This window comes from Canis lupus, chromosome 4 (assembly GCF_003254725.2).
Source record: "Canis lupus dingo isolate Sandy chromosome 4, ASM325472v2, whole genome shotgun sequence".
In the NCBI taxonomy this organism is placed as follows: Eukaryota; Metazoa; Chordata; class Mammalia; order Carnivora; family Canidae; genus Canis; species Canis lupus.
Window position 1 is genome coordinate 51,794,572 of NC_064246.1, and position 17,248 is coordinate 51,811,819.

General features: G+C 46.8%; 1 protein-coding gene and 1 long non-coding RNA gene across 9 annotated transcripts in view; one reads left to right on the plus strand and one right to left on the minus strand.

The window, feature by feature from the left end:
* Nucleotides 1-1,289: 1,289 nt before the first annotated feature.
* LOC112651341 (uncharacterized) lies at nt 1,290-15,797 on the minus strand. The gene is made up of 2 exons (XR_004815420.2): nt 15,393-15,797; nt 1,290-1,861 (listed from the first exon to the last, which is right to left on the minus strand). It is a non-coding gene; the product is annotated as an uncharacterized LOC112651341 (long non-coding RNA).
* Nucleotides 15,798-15,895: 98 nt separating this feature from the next.
* Nucleotides 15,896-17,248, plus strand: part of EBF1 (EBF transcription factor 1) — a 386,065-nt gene continuing 384,712 nt past the window's right edge. For all 8 annotated transcript variants that reach the window (XM_025434483.3, XM_025434487.3, XM_025434484.3 and 5 more), the window contains exon 1: nt 15,896-16,964. In XM_025434483.3, coding sequence (XP_025290268.3) covers nt 16,831-16,964 — 134 coding nt within the window. In that variant the 5' untranslated portion in view covers nt 15,896-16,830. The remainder of the gene's footprint in view (nt 16,965-17,248) is intronic.

Sequence of the window (17,248 nt, forward strand, 5' to 3'; positions counted from 1 at the left end):
TATACACTATACACATAGCCATGGACTAGCACAAAAGAAAATGAAGAGAAAATGAAAATTCCAGGTATTTAAGAATATGGTTCAAGTCTTTACTAAACAACTGCTTGCATGTCTCAAGGCTGTATGATTTTCACAAATCTTTTTTTAAAAAGATTTTATTTATTTATTCATGAGAGACACACAGAGAGAGGCAGAGACATAGGCAGAGGGAGAAGCAGGCTCCCTGCAGAAAGCCTGATGCAGGACTCAATCCTAGGACCCCGGGATCACGCCCTGAGCCAAAGGCAGACGCTTAACTGCTGAGCCACCCAGGCATCCCATATTTTCACAAATCTTATATAAGAAGCTGAGCTGGGGGATCCCTGGGTGGCGCAGCGGTTTAGCGCTTGCCTTTGGCCCAGGCGTGATCCTGGAGACCCGGATCAAATCCCACGTCGGGCTCCTGGTGCATGGATCCTGCTTCTCCCTCTGCCTATGTCTCTGCCTCTCTCTCTCTCTGTGTGACTATCATAAATAAATAAAAATTAAAAAAAATTTAAAAGAAGCTGAGCTTATTCAGTCTTTTTAAGTGTTAACATATGTACTGAGGCTAAAATAGGTTCATTTGAACAGATGATTAGATTTGTGAATAGTAAGCCTTTAAAGACACACAGAGAACCCACAATTGCTCTTATTGATTAGGAAATGAGGCTATATTTCATATTTGAAAAACATCAATGTTTTCTCATACATGCCCTGATACAAAGTTAATGCAATAGAATATTTTCATTAAAGTGGTTAAGAATAGGAGCACTTAGGGTGGCTCAGTTGATTAAGCGTCTGGTTCTTGATTTCAAATCAGGTCATGATCTCAGGGTTGTGGGATAGGGCCCTGCATCAGGCTCCCCACTCAGTGGGGGGTCTGCTTGTTTCCCTCTCCCTCTGCCCCTGCCCTTGCCATCCCCACTCTTTCTTAAATAAATAAATCTTTTAAATGGTTTTTAAAAAAATCAAGACTAAGACTACTGTGAAGACTAAACATTTTTAAACCCAAATTATAAAATATTTGGGTCTGAAGATGTAAGTATATTGTTACATGTCCTCAGCTTATCTATTGTCAAGTTCAAATAATTGGGAGCAATAGTGTCAGCCTTTCTAATGATGTGGCCCACACATTTCAAAATCCAATCTCCATTCTGTTTTATAAGGTATGCTTTTCAAAGGGTACAGTCCAGTACACCAGAAAATATTTTCTTTTTCTTACTTATAAAACACACATGCTCATACCATTCAATTTTAGAGAACAAATACTGAATTGATTGTTCTTTATTTTTTACAAGAGAAGTTAAGAATAATGAGGTAAGAAGAATGGCCATAAAGTATATATCATAGAAAAGTTGTTTCCTCGTCTTGTGGTTTACATCAGCGATGATGAAGTTGACATAGGGGATAGAGTGAATGTCGTGAGCATTTTCAGGGCCCCGGGCAGAGGTGTTTAGCAATGACAAGGGCTTCTTGCCTCAGATTGTGCAAGAAACCAGACAAATTCTACCCGTCTTGACTCCATAGCTTTCAGATGATCCACCTCAAATTCTAGAGACTTGAGGTTCTGAATGGCCCTTGAGTAGCTGACTCAAGTCATCTTGCCTGAGTTTTCCACATTGGCTTTGCCCATATACTCAGAGGGGAAAGTATATTTCTCTTCAGAGTCAGCACAGCAGAATGGTGAAGAGAGCAATGTGAGCTCCAGGGTGGTTGAGGATCAAATATTGACTTCACCACTTACTGCCTTTGGAACTTGGACAAGCTCCCCAATTTCTCTGTATCTCAGTTTCTTCATTCGCTCGTGGAGAATAATGACTATTTCCACTCCATAGATTTGCTGTGAGGAATAAATGAGATCATAAATGGAGAGAATTCAAACAGTCATTGGCATATAAAACATGCTCAACAAATGTTTGATATTAATATTCAGACTAGAGAAATATTTTGCACAGGTTTGGTTAACTCACCTGGGGAGAGTCATATTCTTGAGAGAGAGTTTTGAATATAGTTCAGAAATAATTAAATGCCTTCCTTGATTGAAATAGAAAGGCAATTAAGACAATGAAGCATTTTTCTCTGTATTATCTAGGACATATTTTTCTCATTTTCTTTGTGTAATGGGAAAATTTGAAACGCACACAGAATGGTGACAAATTACTCATCCTGAGGTTAATTGTTCCCCAACAAATACATTTCAAGTAGGGAAGGTGGATAAGATTCCAGAGGCTGCAGAATCCAACTTTTGATAGCATGATGTTTGGGACTCAGGCAGGCCTAGATATAGGATATTTCCAACATATGATTTTGGAAAAGTTTTTTAACCCCTCTGAGTCTCAGGCTCCCTGATTATAAATTAGGAGTAAAAATACCAAGCTGCAGGTTTGTAGGTGACCAGCATAGAGTGCCATTACATAGTAGCTGAGCAAAAACCCAAAGATGACTTTGCAACATGTTCCAGAGACTTAATGTAAGCGGGAGCAAATTGTTCTCAGAAAGCAAACCTATTAACCAAGTTTAACCAGTTTGCTATTAACCAAGCAAACTGTCTCCCAAATGTGTCTGGTTAACTGGAAGGGGGCACAAAACAATTCAGATATGCATCTAGGTACATTTAGGTGGTGAGATGGAGAGAGGTGACAGTGACAACTTGGAATCTCATAGATTGCATGATATGCATGCTCCAAGCAGACGATTATCTGATGGCGTTTTATTTATCTCACTCACGTATTGGGAAGGTTCTATGACAAATGAATAAGTCTGTTCTCAAAGGAATGTGGGGATGAAGAGGAAATCTATTATTTATAGAAAGCCATCTGTGTGATGGGGTATTATATCTGTTGGTCTAGAGTGAAATCTGGCACTGGGTCTGGTGCATGGAAGGTGAGGAGAAGCCGAAGAAAGTGGTAAACCACTCTTGGTAGGTGGTAGCACTCTTGGATTGCTAGGTGGCAGGTTTCATAAGCAAGGGAACTTCCATATGAGGCTCGTCTGGGGAGCTCACAAGACAAGTAAATCTCTGCATCCACCCACCTGAGCCTTAAAAGCTTATACAGAGGCCTTAATTGGGTTCAGTCACATACTCAGTCCAGACGGTCTCAACAGCACATTGTTGTCTTAAGACTGCATCCTTGAAAACAGTTCCCATTGAGGGAATGTTGGGCAAAATGTACAGTCGAAGCACAGGAGAGGATGAGGATGAGGAGCTTCTGATTGCGTAGGGGCAACTGATAGGTCAACCTGAGGTCACATGAGGTTGAATACTCCAGCAGTATCGGAGGACTCAGTTAATGCTGAAATACCCTTAAATCTCAATGACTTTTCATAATAGAAGTTTATTTCTTGCTTGAATAAAGTTTATTACCCCATGCAGTCACTTAAGGACCAGATTCCTTCTACCTTGTGATCCTGACATATTCTAGAGTAGGGTCAGCCAACTATGGCTCATGGACCAAATTTGATCTAAAGTTTTGGTAAACCTTTTTTATTTTATTTTTTTGTAAATAAAGTTGTATGGGAACACAGCCATATTCATTGATCATGCATAACCTGTGCTTTGTAGCTGCTTTCACTCTAAGATGGCAGAGTGAAGTACTTGCAACAGGGATTCTATGGCTCATGAATCATAAAATATTGCCTATCAGGACCTTTACAGAAAACATTTGCTGAGCCTTGCTCTAGAGCATTGGACTCTTGTGTTGGATTTTCTGATTCAGCTCACAGAAGTGGGAGGAAGAGGCATGAAAGACTATGTGGGAGGTTTTTATGAACTATGGAAATGACTTCCATCAATCCCACCTACGTGTTTTTGGCCAGAACTCAGCCATATAGCCATAGTGGCTGCTAGGGAAGCTGAGAAATGAGGTCTAATGGTGGCCCTGAAGGAAAACACACAGCAATTCTGCACAGAATGGTACTGCTCTAGAGTCTTCCATTCACTCTGTCCTCTTTGTTCTTCAAAAGAACTGTTAAGTTCAGCTAAGTCATTACAAATAAGTTATTTAAAAAATTAAGCACCACCAGACTTACCTGAATAATTACCTTAAAACTGAGTGCTGACTCTAAATTTCTTTCTTTTTTTTTTAAAAAGATTTTATTTATTTATCATGAGAAATACAGAGAGAGGCAGAGACATAGGCAGAGAGAGAAGCAGACTCCATGCACAGGTTCTGATACAGGATTTGATCCCAGAACTCCGGGATCACATCCTGAGCAGAAGGCAAACGCTCAACCGCTAAGCCACCCAGGCATCCCTGACTCTAAATTTCCAAGCTCAAATTTTAGTTTGTGCTTATTGGTGCCAACAGTGATTCCTAACTGTCATAGGCTGGAAAAAAAAGGGACAGATCAGGACTCCTGGGGTGTGATCCCAAAGTCCGGGGATCGAGTCCCACATCTGGCTCCCTGCATGGAGCCTGCTTCTGCCTCTGCCTATATCTCTGCCTCTCTCTGTGTTTCTCTCATGAATAAATAAATAAAATCTTTTTTTTTTTATTTAAAGGAACAGAGGTGGATTTGATACTGAAATGACTCCTTTAAGCTTTTCTTATACATATGAATTCAGGAACGCTTTGAGGTAGTTTACAGAAAAATAGAAAAGTGGTAGAAGAATTGAGACATTACACAGGGCATAATTATGTAGACAGGCCATTTTCAAAAGAACCTATTTTACCAAACTCAGAACCATGTTGATATTTAAGTGGCAATTTAGTTTCTACAAAATGTTATCCAGCGTTTTATAGTTTTCATTTATAAATCTTTGGTTTTGTGCAGTTTTTCTTTTTCATTAACTTTGTAATTTGATTTCACAGTTGTTCAAATGTTATCTGCATAAAGAATGTGTCCGTAGTTTTATACTTGTGCTTCTGTAAGATAGTAAAATTAATTTAAATAAAAACATGAGAGATCCAGAAGGTATTTTCATTCTAAAAGTTAATTGCATATAACTCAAATTTATAAGAGTCCACCCATGAGAGATAGCTCTCTTTTACAAAATATTTAAATTTGAATTAGGAAACTGTACCAGTCAGGACAGACTATGTAAAGCTGCAATAACAAACATGCCCCAAGTCCTAGTGGCTTAACCATTTATTTACATTAAATCTATTGCATATTGCTAAGGAATTCTGTTCATTGTGGTCATGACAGCAGGACCCAAACTGATGGAGCTACCCTCAGAAACCCTCTGTTTAGCAGAGCGAGTCCTCTGGGGGGGTTCTCTCACCTTTAAGTAAATGCTGTGGCTCAAGTAAGTCAGGTGATCACACCTACCTTCAAGGAGAGGACTACAATCTTTCTGGGTGCCCAGAGAAGAGAGAAATCAGGAATGGGTTGACAGAAACAATGTCTGCATCTTCTGTAAAGGAGTGCCCTGTGGCCTGGTTTCAACCCTCTCTATTCCCCAGTAAAGTTGCAGACTGCTTTCTTAATTTCATAGGCAGTGTGGCTCCTGGGCTACAGCCAAGCTTTGTTGCTGGTGAGCCACATGGCATGGGCAAATCTAAACCTCAGCTCCTCCTTGGTGAAATGGGGGAGAAATGTCAGTTGCATGGTTCCTTGAGAGGAATCAAAGCAATAACTGATGTGAAACCTCTTTGTCAGCTGTAAATTATTATCCAAATGAAGGTAACAGTATTGTTTCTGGCAATCAGTCATGCCACACTAAGGATAAGGAACAGATAGTAATGATTTCACCCTATAGCACTTGCCACACAATCAATATTTTGTCACACAAGTTTCCTGAAAATTCACAAGAAATTTCCTTAGGTCAGATAATGAAAACTGAAAAGAATAATTCTCGAATAAAAGTAAATTTTCCCTCTTAGCTGGAAAGTGACAAAGCATTTTACATGGCCTCAAATCTATATGGCCCACTTTTCTACAAAATTGAGGTTGAAGAAAAAAAGCACTATCTATCTTGCCCAAGAAGCAGTTAAGTTAGCATCAGCATGAAAAAAAAATTTTAATGTCTGACAAAATAGTGCTGAGGATAGAAACACAAGACAATTCTTATACTGTAGCATCAACTCCTGAAACCGATATCACCTGAATATCTCAGAATTCCAGCTTAGTAGAACAGGATGGCATCCTGAACATAATCATGCCTCACACTTTTATTTTCCAGTTGAAGAAATTATGGTCTAAAAAAGTGAAATAACTTTCCCTAGGTCATGTTCCTGAAATATAAGTTGATTAGCCAAATATTTTTCACTTTCATCATCCTGAAGTTATGGAAATGAACACACCGAAGGAACAGATGTTTCTCTGTCCGCTCATACAATTGCTAATAAAATTTCTTCAAATCAGAGCTTATGGCCTACCCTTCACTGTGTATCTGCAGGCCGGCAAAGGGCCCCCTGGAAATTCCTGGGGAGGTCCAGCAATGATTCTGAGATTCCTTTTCAGTACTTCTAAAATTCAGTTGTCTTCCCCATTTCAGAGTTTTCTTTTTTTTTTTTTTCTTTTTTTTTTTTTTAATTTTTATTTATTTATGATAGTCACAGAGAGAGAGAGAGAGAGGCAGAGACACAGGCAGAGGGAGAAGCAGGCTCCATGCACCGGGAGCCCGATGTGGGATTCGATCCCGGGTCTCCAGGATCGCGCCCTGGGCCAAAGGCAGGCGCCAAACCACTGCGCCACCCAGGGATCCCCCCATTTCAGAGTTTTCTACATGATGTTTTGACCCACAGGAAATGTGTGAATTACATAAGAAAGTGAGATATAGGCTTCTAGTTGAATAAATTGCATTATCTGATTATTTAATTAGATATGGAAGTCTTTCACTCTAGGAGAAGAATTTTAACATTGTCAAGAGAAAGAAAGAAAGAAAGAAAGAAAGAAAGAAAGAAAGAAAGAAAGAAAGAAAGAAAGAAAAAGAAAGAAAGAAAGAAAAGAAAAGAAAAGAAAAGAAAAGAGAAGAAAAAAGATGAGTTACCTTCCTAGGCATATTAGTCAGGAAAGGCTCAGTTATGCTGCCATAAAAAAAAAAAAATCTCTGGGACTTACAAAAGATTATTTCACATTCATGTTAAGTGTTCACTGTGGGCTAGAGGGGTTCTACTCCATGTTATCTTTGCAAAGAGTGGCAGGCTGAAGGAAACTCCATATGCCTGCAACCATGGCAAGGGGAAGGGGATTGGGTGAATTGCACATTGGTTCTTAAAGCTTTTACCTCTAAATAACACATATGACTGATGCCTCCTCATTTATCAAAACAAACCAGGTTTAGTATTTAATATTCTTCTAAATGCAGAAGAATCAGAATACTCTACTCTCACTATGCACCTGGAAGAAGGAAAGCCATAATTTTGGTGAGCATCTCTAGTGGCTACCATATTAAAAATAAAGAAGAAAAGAAAACAGAACAGACACGGCCCCCTCCCCAAACTGTGGGAAACAGTGTCTCGCTGTCAATATGACTCAAATCCCCAATCAAGGGTAATAAAATATCTGTCAGCTGTACAATAAAATCTCAACACATTAATTTGCTGCAGGTGAAGCTTCCTGAATTCATTTCTTCATCTGCAGAAAAGAGTATTGCATAGAATGGGAAGCAGGTACAAATGAACTAAAATAAATTGGGGTTGGGATAAAGTTTCTGGAAATGCATTGTGGGTCAGTGACATGGGGAGACACATTTATGCCTTTTGTGGATTTTATCAGACTCTTTTTGCTTATTTATAAGATAACTATACTGGTTAATAGTCTTTCTAAAATAATTTGTTAGTAAGAAAGTTATAACCTGACCAGACAGAAAAGTTCATTTTCACTTAAACTGCTGATAGTGGTAATTATTTAATGAATCATTTTAGAAAGAAACCCCAAACCTCTAAAACAGCCTTTTTGGGAAACATCTAATGTCTGGAATATGTTGAAACAACCCTCATTTGTTTTTTATTTGGGTACAATCATTTGCTTAGATACATATTTTTAAACCTTTAGTGTATTACTAGCAGCAAAGTGTTTCAAGTGGGGAAAACTCAAACCAGCTCAGAATGTCCCCTAAATTAAAAAATAGAGTTTTGTACTTTCCAGAATAATAAGCACTTTTATAGTGTTTCTTTAAATCTTTCTTGGTAAAAAGCTACAAAGCAGGAGGAAAGGGTGAGAGTCAAAGCCTGCTGATTTACTGTTTAATTATATCTTTCCCCCCTGCCCCTTAAAATTTTATAACAGAGCAGGGTTAACATTAACACCCCAACCACAATAAACTAAACATATTTTATTACATACTTTATGTCCAAGATGAAAATGAAGATATAATAGTGAGATAATTTTATGCAGAGGTATGGTGAATTCTGTGTGACTAGAGGTAAGTTAATTTTGTGTTCTGCACTTCAGTTTTTAAAACTATCCTTAATAAATATATGAATAGCCAACTTTTACTGAGTATTGATTACAGTACTAGGGCTTATATAAAATACCTCCCGTTTTTTCCTCATTTAATACAGCTAAACATATTTCTAAAAATGAGGAAATTGAGGATGAAGTGACTTGACCAAGGTTATCTAGCTCATTAGTAGTGGAATACCTTTTTGGGATAAATCATTGTGGTACCATTTCAATCAAGGTATCTGATAAGTGCAGTGTTTTTCTAGCTCAACTCTCCTGGAGAAGAAAAAAAATTATATTGGCCGTGGTACACTTATTCGTAAATATATCAATGCCCACTCTGTGCCTGGTCCTGTCTTAAAGCCTGTGGCTATAAAGCCGAGTAAGTCTGCAAGGCATAGAGGTTAAAAAAAGAGAGAGAGAGAGAGATTAAGACATATCAGACAGGCAGACTTGGGTTGGGCTCTGCAAAGCAACCTTAGACAGGAACGGTCTAGCCTCATCTGGAAACTGGGGAATTTATATTGATGTTTACTCCACAGTTATGCTGGGAAAATTAAGCGAGATAATGAGTAAAGTGGGTGGCATAGCACATTGCATTCATGAGATGCTCCTTAGAGCATCCTTAGTGCATTCGTTAACACCAGGTTTTATTATTATCGTTGCTAAGACGCAGAAAATACTGTAGGTGAGCTCCCTGATTAGGGAGGGGAAAGAGATACTTGAACAAGATTTCCTGTCCAATGTGATAAGAGCACCAGAGAAATCAGGGACCGGCACGAATGACTGCACAGGCCGGGTTTGCAAAGGTTTCGTGAAGGAAGTGAACTTTGGGCTCGTGCTTTTAGAGACAGCAGAATTTCTCCAGGTGGACCGGGGGGTGGGCATTCTGGTCGTGTCCGGACGCGCTCAGCGAGGTGTGTTTGCGGAATCTCAGGGCTCCAGCGGAGTGGAACGTTCCAGTGCGGGGGAAAGAGGAGCGGCGAGAGCGAATGGAAAACCAACCGGTACTGGGAATCTGGGGGGGCTGCGCCGGGAAAGGCTCTGCCCCGGGAGGCAGCGACGGGAGGGAGGCTGGGGATCGCGAGGTGGCGCTGTGGCTCCATGTAAGGGAGGACTCGGCGGCGCGCGGGCGGCCTCCGAGAGGCGGGGAGGGCTGTGTCGGTGGCTGTGGCACCATCTTCATCAGCCACCAAGTCGTGACGGTGATGGAGATGATACAAACATAAGCAAATAACCCGGAAGCGGTCTCTTTCGGGACACACGGCATCAATAATCAGAAACTGTCCGCGAGGAACAATTAGGAGCTGGGAGCTGCCCAGCAGGGACCCCTGCGAGCGCGGTCCCGGTAATTGGCGCGCCCGGGTGGGAACCGGCCTCTCCCGCCCGCAGCCGGGCCGGGCGCTCACCCTCCGCGCCGGGCGCGCCCCGTGGAAGGCTCCCCGCTCCCCGCAGGCGCAAGGAGCAGCAGTGTCGCCTCCCGCCTTGGGGAGCCCGGTCCGCACACCTGCCTGCGCCTTTCCTTTCCTCTCACGGGACCTGAGATTTTGGGGACTTCTTGGCTAGGTTTCACATGCACACATGGACAAACGAACCACGTGTGAGCTCAGGCTCGCACAAAAGTGTACGATGCTCCTGCACACGTAGTGTTCCTCGACACGCACACCCACTCACATGTATGACACACGTCTCCACGTAACACATGCACCCACTCTACACAGGCTCACGTGTACTCACGCTTGCGTGCAACAATCCTGCTCGACCAAGTGCGCGCTCTCCCTGGCACACTCGCATTACCCAGGCCCACAAATATGCAGCCACTCTTTATACAAAGTTGCACGCTCACATCACCCTCATCTCGCATCTCGACGGCCGACAAAGACCTCGAAGGGTCGAACGGTGAGTAAATAACTAATGGAGTGTGCTTCAGAGAACATGCAAGTGCGAACTTTCTGTGACCCGGGCATCTCGAGCTCCTCTGCTAAACTTCCCTTTCCTTATCCTACCTTCCGGGAGCAAGTAGGCCTGCGTCTCCCTCCCTCCGCCAAAACCTCGCAGGCCTCAGTTTCTTCTTTTTGAGTCTGCACTACTGAAGAGATGCTAATTTCTAAACAATCCGGTTGCTCCCTTCTCGATTCCTGGGCCCCCTTTCCGCAGCAGGGGCGGGGGCCCTTCGCTGATCCTACTCCAAGCGAGACGGTAGGAGGTTGGTGGGGGAAGGGCCAAGGGCGGGGTATGGGGCGCGCCCCAGGATAGCCTGGGATTAGGAGACCCTTTCCCGCGGTGTCCCCCACTGTACTCCCCGGCTCAGTATAATTTTAGTTTTTCGCTGTCTACGGTCAGGCTAAGGCCACATGGTCTTCCTCTATTAAAGCGCATTCGCGGGTGTACAGATCTTTGCCCTCTGATGGGCGTCGCAGGCATCCCCGAAAAGTCTTGTTTAGTCAGGAGGAATTAGACGACTCTGCAGGCGCCAGGAGCTCTAAGACGTCAGCTGGGACTGGGAGAAGCGGCTGACTGGAGGTCACATAGCGCTCGCGGCAGGGCCAGGGCTGGGGTTAGCAGCACCCTGGTGTGCCCTGTCTGGGACTGCCCGGAGACACGCGTGCGGGTGTCTGCCCGAGGGGATGCGCTCCCAGGGTAGCACTGGAACTTTTCAGGACAGGTTTCCCCTCCTCCGTCCCTTCGGCTGCCTGCCCTCGGAAAGCAACCAGCGCCCAAGCTCCTTTGTCATGCGGGTTACCCGGGGGCTCGAGGGCCGTGGAGATCTGCCCTGGAGGCGGGGCGGGGTTGGCGGGGGGCGGGGGGGGGGGCAAGGGCGCACCAGGGCAAACTCCAGAGATAAAGTGCCACCGCGGCTGGGTGGCTGGTTTGGATCCTAGGCCAAGGGCACAGACTGGGGAAATCTGGGCTCGGCGTCTTTATTTGCAGTGAGGCTGGACAGGTGGTTTCTTTTCAAACATGAGACGTCAGTTTCCTCACCTGTAAAATGGGGGGTGGGGGTGGGATCTTACCTGCCTTCTTTGTCTTGTGGGAATTCAGTGAGTTTATGCCCGTAAAGCCTTCAACAAATGTTATCTATTATTATCTGGGGACCGCCCCAGGGGAAACCCGAGAGAGTCCGCAGGCTGGATCCGGGAAAGATTTGTTCGAGCTTCTCGCCCCAAACCCTTGTCCTAGCCGTCCGTGGGTGTCTTTGTTCCTCTCTAGGCTCAGTTTCCCTGTCTGCACTCGTGGGGAGACGCGGGCTCCCGGGGACTGGAGCTGTCCGTCTGGCTGGGCGAGCAAGCCCGGCCGCCTCTGCAGCACGGGGGGGTCTGTAAGAGGAATCGGGGTCCGCGGGAATGCCCCTTCCCCCTCTGCGGCTCGCCGGCGAAGGCCGGGGGCCTGGAGGCAGGACAGACGGATGGCCGGTGGCACCGCGGCCTGCTGCTCTCCGCCGCTCTCCCAGGGCAGCAGGGAAAGGTCTCCGAGGGTAGCGGCAGGTTCCGCGCGCGGGTGGCGGGGCCACTCCGGTCGGCCTCCGGCTGCGCCTCGGGAGCCCTGCAGGCTGCGCCCCGCTCAGCTCCTCCATTTCCCAGGGACCCGCGGCGCCACCACCCCGCGCCTTGCCCTCGGGCCGCCCGCGCTTTGGCCCCTGCCCACCCCCGCGGCCGCGAGCCCAGGCCGCCAGCCCACGCCTTCAGGGCGGCCGCACGCGGTGGAACTGCAGCCTCTGGCCTCCGTCGCCCCATCTTTCCCTTCCCCTTCTCCCCAGCCCCGAAGGAGGGGTCTTGTCTTCCGTCTCCCTCTAAGCCGACTCTGATTAGCCGCCGGGGGAAGGGGGGCATTTCCCGGGGCAGGCGGCCCTTCTGGGGGCGCGTCTTCGTAAGGAAAACAGACGGAGGGGATTTTCTAAGCGACAGGTCCCGAGTCTGGCCTCCTGGGGGCGGGCGAGCCGAGAAGATTCCCTCTTTCCCCGGGACGTCCCGCTAGTTCTAGCTCGGCGCTATTTATCTCCTTTCTACTTTGTTTTTTTTTTGGGGGGGGGGGGTCGGGAGGGGGGAACGGGCACGCGTGTGTTCCCACCTGCACCTCCGGGAAGTTACTGGAGCAACTGATGCCCTCCGGGAAACGGAATGCTTTCCCCAGACTTCTGAGGCTTGGGACAGCCGAGAGTGAGAAGCTTCCAAAGTTCGAGGTGGAGGAGGGGTCTTGCCGCCGGGTCTGAGCTTCCTCCTGCGCGGGGAGACCCTGGGGCCTGCGGGGCCTGCCTACTGTTTGGCGCAATGGAGACGGAGGGGGTGGGCGCCAGCCCTCCCTTCGGAAGAAACCCTGAGAAGCTCAGCGGGACGCTTAACTCCAGAGGAAATATCAAGCCTTTCCAATCGCTTCCTCCACATAAAAATGCATCTTGCTGTACATTTTTCTTATGCACTGGTTCCCCCCACCCCCATCATTTTTTCCCCTCCCTAATTCTGCAGATCTGGACAAGGCCTGGAAATCTGCATTCCCCTCATCAGATTAGGCTGATGAGCAGGATTTGGGGATTACTGTTATAAGCCACTCTCAAGTCATAGCACAGGTATTCTGCAAAGGCTGGCCAGTGCTAGAGTACAGTATTTTTCTTTACAGGAGAAGTGAGGATGAAAAACTGAAAAGATGAAGTCGGTCTCAGTGTAACTTCACACTACCCCTCCACACACCTGCTTGGCCTTCTGGAGGTGATGCTAAGCTCACATGAGGGAAGATGAACAAGTGTTTAGGCAGTTTTTCAAAGTTTAAAGTTGCAATTGCTATTCAATATTCACCAGCAGAAATCCACAAAAACTTACTACTCTGCTGGCCGGGGTGTTGTTCCCAGTTTTCTATCACCCTCTCAGTCTTTTCTAGCTTCTTGTTAGCTTCCCACCTACTTAAACATCTATTACTGGGTGAGAAAGCCAGGTTCAAAGCACTAGGACACCCAGAAGAAAAGCTCTGAATACACTCTGGCTGATTAAATGACAGTTGCTCACTATCCCAGGTTGAGGTATCTGCTGCTTCTACAAGGCCGAAAGGAATCAGTGTGATCAGAATATTCCTGCCCTCTTTTGTTTTTCCCTCCTTCTAGGGCCAGGGAGATGTGGAGATTGCCGCCCTCTTATTTAGTTTCTGGAGGTTACCTACGGGGGGGGGGGCGGGGCGGAGGGCAGGAATCAGGCTGCTGAAGTCTTCTTTCTCCTGGCCAATTTCTGTTTTGGAACAGGCCCCTCAACAAACACATCACTGAGTGCAGAGTGCTCCTTAATTCTGTCCGACCCCCCTAGAAATCCATCTATTGTATGCTTCACACTGATCTTGATCCTCACAGTGGCTGTGTCTCTCCTTTCTCTGGCACCTTTGCTGCTCCCCTTTGGCGGTGATCTGACCCCCACCATAGTGTGTGTTGCCCATCACTGGGGTATGTAGTCGCTAGACTCAACTTGGAGTCCTGAATATAGATCACTGGCAGGTAAAATGGAGGCTCAGGCAATTAAGGAGAGGGAGGCTTGAGTCTTTTGCTATGGCTATCTGGGGCTCATTGATGGAAGGGTACCCTCTGCTTCCTGGTTCCCCTTTCCTGAAGGATCCCCTCAGAGAAGGCAGGGGATGGTCCAGGCAGGGATAGGGATTGGCTCTGGGGACTCTGGGCCTTGGGGGTTAAGCTTGGAGCTTTGGGAAGTTTTCAGCAGGCCCAGTTTCAATTATGCATTTAAAATCTATAGAGATGGAGAAGGTCCAACTCCCCCTTTCTCCTCCCCACAAACCTATAATCCTTCCAATCTCACCACCAACATAACCATCCTGAACACGTGCTGTGTGCCAGGAACTCTGGTAGACGCTATGGGGATCCTGATAGTTGCAGACAGATCTCTTCAGGAGTGTCTTGGTGGAGATCAAATGAATTATTAATTATTACCAGGGACACAGTACCCAGTACATTAGCGATCCAAATTAAATGGTATGAGAGCTGGGCAGGCTTTATGCACAAAGATAAAGTAGTGTTTAAGCACAGTGGCCATGTACTCGCAAGCCTGAAATAGTCTTTTTTTCCTGGTACAGGAATCAGGAAGTGGTTCTCACTTTCCTGCTCTGCCAAGAGCACAAAGTGAAATTCTTGCCTGTCTCCATCCATTCAACTTGGGCATGTGCACTGTTCCGTCACTGACCCCATGAGCTTCCTAAATCAAAGGGCCAAGGAAGGCCAGCAGAAAGGGGACCTGGATTTCTGGCAGAGAATTTCCCCCAAGGAGTCCTTAGCAGATTTGGCTGCAGTCACAGGGAGTTCCTTTGAGGGCAATGAAACAGAAGTTCACCATGTGCTTATTAGAGGTTACAACCTGCTAAAAAATGATGGGGCACATTACCCAGAAACTTCTAGCTATTTTGTTTGCTAGCCACAAGCATATATACAGAAAGGTCTGAGGTAGGAGATTATTTCCCCCTCCTTCTCTCCTATCCCCACTCCCCACCTTCTTAACTCAATCTCTCTCTTTCTGGACAACTGGCAGGAGTAGAAGTTGGGGAGGGGTGTTCAAGTCCCCCATTTTAACACAAAGGATGAGGAACAGAGAAATCCTACAACAAATAACCAACTAATCTGAGACGTTGTTGCTTTGGTAGTTATTCAAAAGAAAAAAAAAAACCCATTTTGGGGTAGGGGGTAGGGGGGAGGGGTTGGGAGTTGAATCTGAATAAATTTTAAGACGCCTCCTGATACAACTCGAGTGACAGCATTCAGTCCACCGTTTACATATCCCGGAGATTACTCGAGATAAGTGAGCTTGTTGAGGATAATGCCTAATACCGCGGGCTCGAGGCTAGCGTCTGAGCGAGAACCATTTCCGAAGCCAAGCTACGGGCAGAGTCGGGGGTCCCCCTACTCTCTGGGGGCACCCACAGAGCCTCGCTTGCCGGGGCCCAGGGTCCACCCACCTCTCCCGGCGTGGAGACAAGCGCCCTCCGCGATCTCCCGCCCCGACATCGAGCACCCATTTTTCCACCCCACCACCCCCTCCTCAAAGCGAAGAGGTGGGCACCTGGGACGCGCGTCCTGCTTTTTCTGCCCGAGCTCTCCCGTCTCCTCCACTTTTGCCCCCGACGTCCCAGACCAGCGGAGCAGGACGCAGCCTCAGCCCCGGGAGGGCGCAGCCAGCGCACCGCGAGCGCGCTCAGGGCGTGGCGAGGATGCTACTCGGACCGCAACGACCAGGATGCAGACCCCAGCTCAAATCCCCGAGAAAAATATCGCCCTTCCCTTGCGTCTGTTTCCCCTCTCCAGCCCGGCTCTGCCCGACTCAGCCCAGCTCTGCCCCAGCACAGACGCCGGCGCTCAGCGATCCTGCGCTCGCCACTTTGCGAGGAACTTTGGCTAGCTCCCCTGCGCCACCCGGAGAGGGATGGTAATGAGGGAGCGTGGCCCGGCGCCGCGAGCCAGCCGGCTCTTTGCGCCCCGATTGGCTGCAGCGAGGCGGAAGGATGACGTTATGCAAATGAAGGGGCAGGCCTGCGAGGCGCGAGCCCCGCCTCCTCCCTTTGGGGTTAGTGTGCCTGTGTTTAGCTCTGGGGAGAGTCAAACTGGATTCCATAGGGAAAGCCTGCAAATCACTTCTATTTTAGCAAGGAGAAAACAGAATCTCCATCCGGCAGGGTCCACCCCTCTCTCTTTTTCCCCTCTCCTCTCTCTCTCTCTCTCTCTCTCTGTCCTTCCCCCCCTTCCTCTTTCCCTCTCTCTCCCCCCTTCCCCCCACCCCACTCTCCCTCTCTGGTGTATCTGTCTACGGCAACCAGCGTCCTCCTCATCTATACGCACTGAAAGGAAAGAAACATCTTTGGTTGGGAGAGAAGGAGGAAAAAAAAAAAAGAGAGAGAGAGAGGAAAAAACTTGCCTGGTTGTGGAAAATGACACTTGAAGTAGCAAAGCCGGCAGCGCGAGTTGAGTCTATTGTTTCTTAAATTGCCATCAGGGCTTTTTTTTTTCTTCCTGCTTCTTCAAGTGAAGGGTACCTCTACAAAAGGAAACTCCAGCCCCTCCTGTCCTCCACCGGCCTGTGATCATTACAAAAAAAAAAAAAAAAAAAAAAAAAAAAGAAAAAAAAAAAAAAAAGAAAAAAAAAAAGAAAAAAAAAAAAAAGAAAAAAAAAAGCACCCAAACCAAAAATTAACCAACCAAACAACCCCCAACAGCCAAGCATACATCTCTATTTTTTTATTTTGGTCTTTTCGTTGGATTTTCCCTTCTTTTTTTTTTTTTTTTCTCTCCTTTTTTTTTTTTCAGGTTATCGCTCAGTTTTGAGTGAAGGTTTACATTTTTAAAAAATTTGCTTTCCAGCCCGCCTTGATCTTCTAGCGCGAGTTCATCGTCTCAAAAAAAAAAAAAAAAATCTCTGGCTGGCGTTTTTCTTTCCTTTTTTTTTTTTTTTTTTTTTTCAATATTTTCAAGGGGGAGGAGATTTTCCACAAGAAAAGGTTGTTTTCATGTTTGGGATTCAGGAAAGCATCCAACGGAGTGGAAGCAGCATGAAGGAAGAGCCGCTGGGCAGCGGCATGAACGCGGTGCGGACGTGGATGCAGGGCGCCGGGGTGCTGGACGCCAACACGGCGGCGCAGAGGTGGGTACCGCTCGGGGACCGCGGCCGGGGAGCGAGCCGCAAGCAGAGGAGCCGGGAAGCGGCGGCGGCGGCCGCTGCGGGCCGGGCCGCGCTCGGGAGTCCGCCGCTGCGCTCGGCTCGCCTCCGGGGCTCCGCGCTCCCCGGCCGCGCTGCCTCGGTCGCCTGCGGCCGGAGAGCCGCGAGCTGCCTGCGAGGAGTCCACGCTTTGCCGGCACTTTCTCCTGCTTCGCCTGTGACTGTTTTCATTTCGTTTTAAGCCAGAAGAGGCGTCTCACCAGCACGAT